Source organism: Alligator sinensis, unplaced genomic scaffold, assembly GCF_000455745.1.
Source record: "Alligator sinensis unplaced genomic scaffold, ASM45574v1 scaffold714_1, whole genome shotgun sequence".
NCBI lineage: Eukaryota > Metazoa > Chordata > Crocodylia > Alligatoridae > Alligator > Alligator sinensis.
In genome coordinates, this window is record NW_005842493.1 from 178,620 (window position 1) to 184,487 (window position 5,868).

Here is a 5,868-nt window from a genome sequence, read left to right on the forward strand (position 1 = left end):
CTTTATTATGTAATACCAACAGGCCTGAGAACTGAGCCATACTATGCCATGCACTGTGCATAAATGTATAGTGAGAGATTCAAGCTATTCATACAGAAATGATCTGAACACAGCAGTGATTGGCAACCCGGGTACTACATGCCTCCTGTGAGGATAACACAAGGAGCTGTGCGCAATACTAGCACTGTTAGGTGTGCAAACATCTAGACACAACTTACAAGACAAACTCAGACATTTCAGATAGGAATTCATAGCATCAAAACAAGTCTAACCCGTTGAGGTCTCCCTAAATTCCTTGCAACAAAAGAATTTGCTCTATCAATTTTTCATAGTTAAAAAATGAGTGAAAACTAAGAGCTGAAATTCTCAGAGATGTGCTTTGGGTCTAAAAAAGGGTTAAAGCCACTGGAATACAGAAAGGGCAAGAGGGGAAAGAAAAGTCCAGAGAGAGGGTGGGGCTTGCCCAATGTCACATAACAGGTGGATGGCAAGGATATAAATTAAGCTCCTGGCATGCCCCAAATCACTTCAGTTTGCCATCAATCAGACTACACCGCCTCCCATTCCAGTTTGGGCTGACTTGCTTTTTCACAGACACTGTTATAAAGAGGAAAGTCCCTGTGGGCTTTCCTCAAAGGATGAGATCTGGCACTTCAAGTTGTGGTCTATTTTTTTTTTTAATTATTTTTTATTTTTTTCCCCTCATGGATCACACTGTTCTCACATCATCGGGTAGGCGATGACAAAATAATTCAGCTCTGAATTAATCAGGTCTTTGTATCTTATGTAAATTTCTCTCAACATGTGGTCCTCTTGGTTGGTTTCGTGCTGACTTGTATAAATCCTCACCTGTGTGGAAGGAGCAAAATCAATTTTTAGTAAATAACTAGCCAAAATTAAACTCTAACGAGCCTAATGAGGAGCCTAAATGAGCCTACTGCCTAATAAAAAAAGGTAGTCAGTGGGTCAGGCTCGCAAGTCCTCTGTCAGATTCTGGTCAGCCTAAAGTTACAGAGCTATCAGAAAGCATTTTGGTTCACCAAAGGCTGAATATAAACTGAGGCCTACTTCAGGCTATTTTATTAATATCCGAATGGCAGAAGATGTATGGGAAGGAGAAAAACACCGAGTGGGATAAACTGTAGCCTCTGTTTCCTGGGACCTACACACCTGGAAGATGAAGATGCAGACAAGCACAAGGGGTCCTCCTGGTTCCCAAGACACCCTTGCTTATTTATAACCAACAGATTGTCGCAGGACTTTACTTTGCATGGTGCTCCCCAATAGGGTTGACCAAGAGGTAATGTCAGGACTGCATGCACATAGACATGTAGAAGGAGATAGAGAGCCGTGTAGGCCATGAGGCAGGCCTGACGCAGGCGGAGTTCAAAGGCACAGGTTTGAAGTCCAGTGGAGGACAATGGGGTGCATCAAAACATGTGGATTCTGTCGAAGAACACCCTGAGATGGACAAAATATTAGGGCTGTGCGAAATTTTGCCCAGCCTTCCGTTTCGAAGCTGTTTCAATGAGTTTCGAGCTCGAAACGGCGAAATTGAAAGAAAACTAAAGCCTTCGAAACAAAACAAGGGAACTCGAAACGTTTTGAGTTTCGAAGCCAGTCCTACTGGCTTCAGCGCTGGTCCCAGCCGGCAGCACCCACCACCTGTCAGCCGGCAGGCAGATTGGGGGCTTGCCCGCACCCCCAGGAGGGCTGCGGGGGCTGTGCCAAAGTGACAGGAGCCAGGTGTTGCTGCCTGAGGCCAGTGGCAGCACCGATCTTCCCGGCACTGGGTGCAGGTTGAGCCTAGCACCAGTCTGTCATCTGGCAGGCAGATCAGGGGCCTGCAGCCCCAGATGGACTCCGGCAAAGCACCCGCAGCCCTCCCGGGGGTGCGGGCAAGCCCCCAATCTGCCTGCCTGCTGTATTTTATGTTTCCCTACGGGCGAAACAGCAAAACAGTTTCAAAAAAACGAAATGGTATAATGCTTTCGAAATGAAACGAAACTTGAAACAAAACACTGTTCTGTCAAATCGTCGAAACTGAAGTCAAATCGGAACGATGCTGATTTGCACAGCCCTACAAAATATACAACACCGGTAAAAGGAAGTAAATCATTTAGGATGGTATAAAAAATGCCTAGTATAATAAGATATGAAAGGGATGTAGGAATATTGTAATTAAAGTAAGATCCTTAATAATAAGCAAATTGTAAAGTGCAAGGCACCAAAACTGAATTGGTCATATATGGGCAATGATGTGTGCTTAGGTCATGGTCGGTAACATAACTGAGTAACAGTGGCAGGATCAGTAATGGGACAGGTTATATAAATGTGTGACTGGGAGCACTTTGTGATGTATAAGCACTTGCAGTGGATAAAAGAAGGATAGAATACACTTTAAAATCGTGTTCAGCCCTGCACCATCCCTGCTGTCAGTCAATCTGACCACCTGGCTACGAATAAAGGCTTCACTAAGTTTATACCCACTGGCTGCGTCTACATGAAACGCTGATTGCTCAGATGTTACCATGCAGTCAAGTAGTACTTGCATAACCAAGTACTAAATGACTGCGCAGTAACTAGTATTTCTGTGCTGTAGGGTCCCGGCATGGTTGCCTGGTGATGCTTACTGCGCAATTGCTCATTACTATTGCGCAGTAGCATCGCATCACGGTTTGTGCCCCGCAACGCTACTGCACAGTAGTAACTGCACTGAGTAGCTGTGTCCTTATTCCAACCCCTTTGCAGTCGAACCTAACTGCACCTTGAAATGATTCACTGGATTTAAGACTGCGCACCTGGGCTGATCGGGAGATACCTGTGCCAGGGCAGTCCTTTCTACTTCAAGTGGATCTTGGACTTTCATATACCATTCTTATATTACTTGAAAAACCTTCCTGACTGCATGTTAACAGTAACTATAATGCAATAGTCAATGGAGGAAACTGCCTTGGCATGTCTCAATTATTCTTCAACCTGTTTTTATGCAAGGGATGCTACTTTTTGAACCTTAATTTTGTACCTTCAGCGTACGTAAGGTGCATTTGCCTTCCACCTGATTTTGCAGCAGCCTCTCTACAAACGTGATATCGAGGAAGGCCCAGATTTTCAGAAAGAACAGCTTCCTGCATGACAGCACGAGCTGCAGGAGTTCCTCATCCAGGAATTCATGGCTGTTGTTGAATTCAAGGGTTAATTTCTAGAAAAGACAAAGAATATATGCCTATCCTGAGAGCCAAGCCACTCTGCTCTTGCAAATGCACATGAGATATAATCAGCGGGTTTCTCATTGTATCATTAAGAGGTCTGATTTCCAGGAAGGTCTCTTTAGTATCATCGAACTTATGCAATCAGCTCTACTAAGTAACCAGAAGTTCCTTTCAGAATTCAACCCCTTTATACTAGTCATCATATAAACATAGGCCCCCACCTCCAAAACCTCGCCATTATGACAGAAGGTGCATTGAATAACGATGCGAGTCCTTGCAACGTTTCATTTATATGAGGTTCTTCCATGTAGTTACAGAGAGGGAATTTAAAGAGTCTGTTTTATTCCCCCAAACCATTAGTGGGGGTGGGATCACTCCAATTCAAAGGATGTCCTATAGATTAAACAAAATGTTGCGACATACATCAGAGAAAATTAACAGCCGTCTCTGCTCCCAGATTAAATCTCTTTCCACCTACAGCTACCAAGAATGTAATGGTGATTCCATATATATACCTTTTCCTCCTTATTTAAATTGACTGCAATTTAAAGTTAAGTTTAGCTTGATCTACATGTTAAACAGAATAAGTTACATCTGACACTATAAAGGAATAACCTGCACTAACAGAAAGCTTCAAATCCCTAGGAACATATCAAAGCACTAGGACCTGTGACATCAATATGGTCTGTAAGAAATGCACCATGTTTCCCCCTCCAGTGAAACAGTGTCCCGTTGGGACAACTGTTTAAGGGGGCACATCAATTTAAGGTGGGTAAAAGGGCCTGGTGGGCTGTGAAGGGCTTCACTTTCACGCCGGCAGTTGAGTATAAGGCTAACACGGGCATGGCCTCCTGTTCAAATCAGGAACAGGAGAGGAGAGTGTCTCTGTCCCCACCATACCTGTAGGATGTGCTTGTAAAATGGCAAGAGATTGGTGAGGGTGGGTCTCATTGTCCAGTCCGGGTCTCTGAAATAACAGCTGCGTAGATTGATGCTCCTGACAGGGATCTCTGCTAACAGGATCCTGGCTAACTTGTCATGCTTCATGACTCTTTCAAAGAAGAAGTTCACTCTGAGTTTGGGGGCTCTCTTGGCTAGGTTTCCCCAGGATACCCCCCAGATTATTTGCCTATGAGGGTCATGGATATGGCATTTGATATTTAGGGTCCAGAGAGAATGGGCATTATGTTCACACAGCGTGTCCAGCAGTTCATCGGAAATGCAGTTGTAATTGAGGCTCAGGATGGCCAGATTGCGGAACTTGGACATGGTTTCGTAAAACAGGGGGCTTCTGTAGACAGCGAGGTGACGCTCGAAGAAATTTTCTATGTTGACTTCAGAGGCAAGGCTTTTATTTTTCAAGTAGCTCAAAGAGCTCAAAAGCTCACAGCCTTCTTCCAACGTCACCCTGGCTCCTTTCAAGCTGAGATGATCCAGATGGGAGCCTACTCTTTTCAGGAAAAGTATTAGGTTCTTGATAAACTGATTCCTGGTCACGATTTTCCAGACCAATCGGTCCAACTCCAGGTGCTGCATACTCACGGACACCAGTCGGCTGTTACATTTGCCCAAGCGTGAGAGAAGCCCTTTCATTGTCACTTGAAATTTTCGTGTCAAGATAGCATTGTAAGGATTCAGGAACCTGACCTCGAGGTGTTCCAAGTACTTGCCAAATTTCTTGACATACCACAGAGAAGATTCAAGCTCTGATGTGTGCAACCTAGAAGGCCTCCCACAAAAGGTGATGGTTCTGGTTCTCCAAAGAGACCCCGCGTACATGGCCTGACTCCATCTCTTACAGACTAAGGCAGCCTGGGATCTGTCCCTATCGTCTAACCACCAGAACACGTGGCTGAGGCAGACATCAGGTAGATATGCCCAGCAGCTCTGCTCATGTTCACTGTCATCCTCCATGAAGGAGACAGTCGGTTCCTGCTGGGGAGAGAATCAAACCTAGGTGGTCTATAGATCAGGAAGGCAGTGGCTAGCTTCTTGGAAGTCTCCCAACAGATTAAACTCTTCCAATCAAGTGGCTAAAATGCTGCTGCTCTGCATCTAAAAGCATTAATCCATCCTTTGCCTCCTTAGGATCTCTGGTGGCCAAATGAGCTCTCAGATCTAAACTGTGATCTAACCTAAATCAAAAAAAAAAAAGAGAAAAGCAATGAGTCAACTCCCACGACAGGAAAAGCAAAGAGCAGTTTCAGCCCCTTGACTTCCAGCAGAGCTGAAGCACCTTGCAGTATAATGGGGCAGAGGTTTCGGTTTATCTGCGCAGAGTCCAGAGACCCCTGAGGGTGGCTCTTGTGCCTCATCAGATGTTTCTGAGCCTCTCTGAGCATGCTGGTGTCTGTACAAAGCGCCACTTGCTTTTGCACTGAAAAGATCACTGCTCTGCCTGGAGCATACTAAATCTGCTGATTTTCCTTCTGCCTATTTCAGCAGGCACTTGAAATACCTGCTGGAGATTTTTTTTTTTTTTTTTTAATTTCTGGAAACAGCTCTGTTTGAAGCATGTATTCCCTGAGAGGGAAATAATCATCATGCAGTTCATCCAATGGAGTCGTCCAGTTATTGGAAATGTGGACAATCATGCCCAGTAGATCGAAGACCCAATAACAAGTGGTAAAAGGAAGAGACCAACACCACCCAGTAT

The 5,868-nt window shown here is 44.8% G+C and overlaps 1 protein-coding gene across 1 annotated transcript; it reads right to left on the reverse strand.

Annotated features, from left to right (window-relative positions):
- Positions 1–666: 666 nt before the first annotated feature.
- On the reverse strand, positions 667–5,126 carry LOC102378081 (F-box only protein 39-like). Its single transcript, XM_006031283.2, has 3 exons — positions 4,113–5,126; positions 3,026–3,202; positions 667–849 (listed from the first exon to the last, which is right to left on the reverse strand). Exons 1-3 carry the CDS (start codon positions 5,124–5,126, stop codon positions 721–723), a joined length of 1,320 nt encoding a protein of 439 aa, XP_006031345.1. The 3' UTR covers positions 667–720.
- Positions 5,127–5,868: the final 742 nt, after the last annotated feature.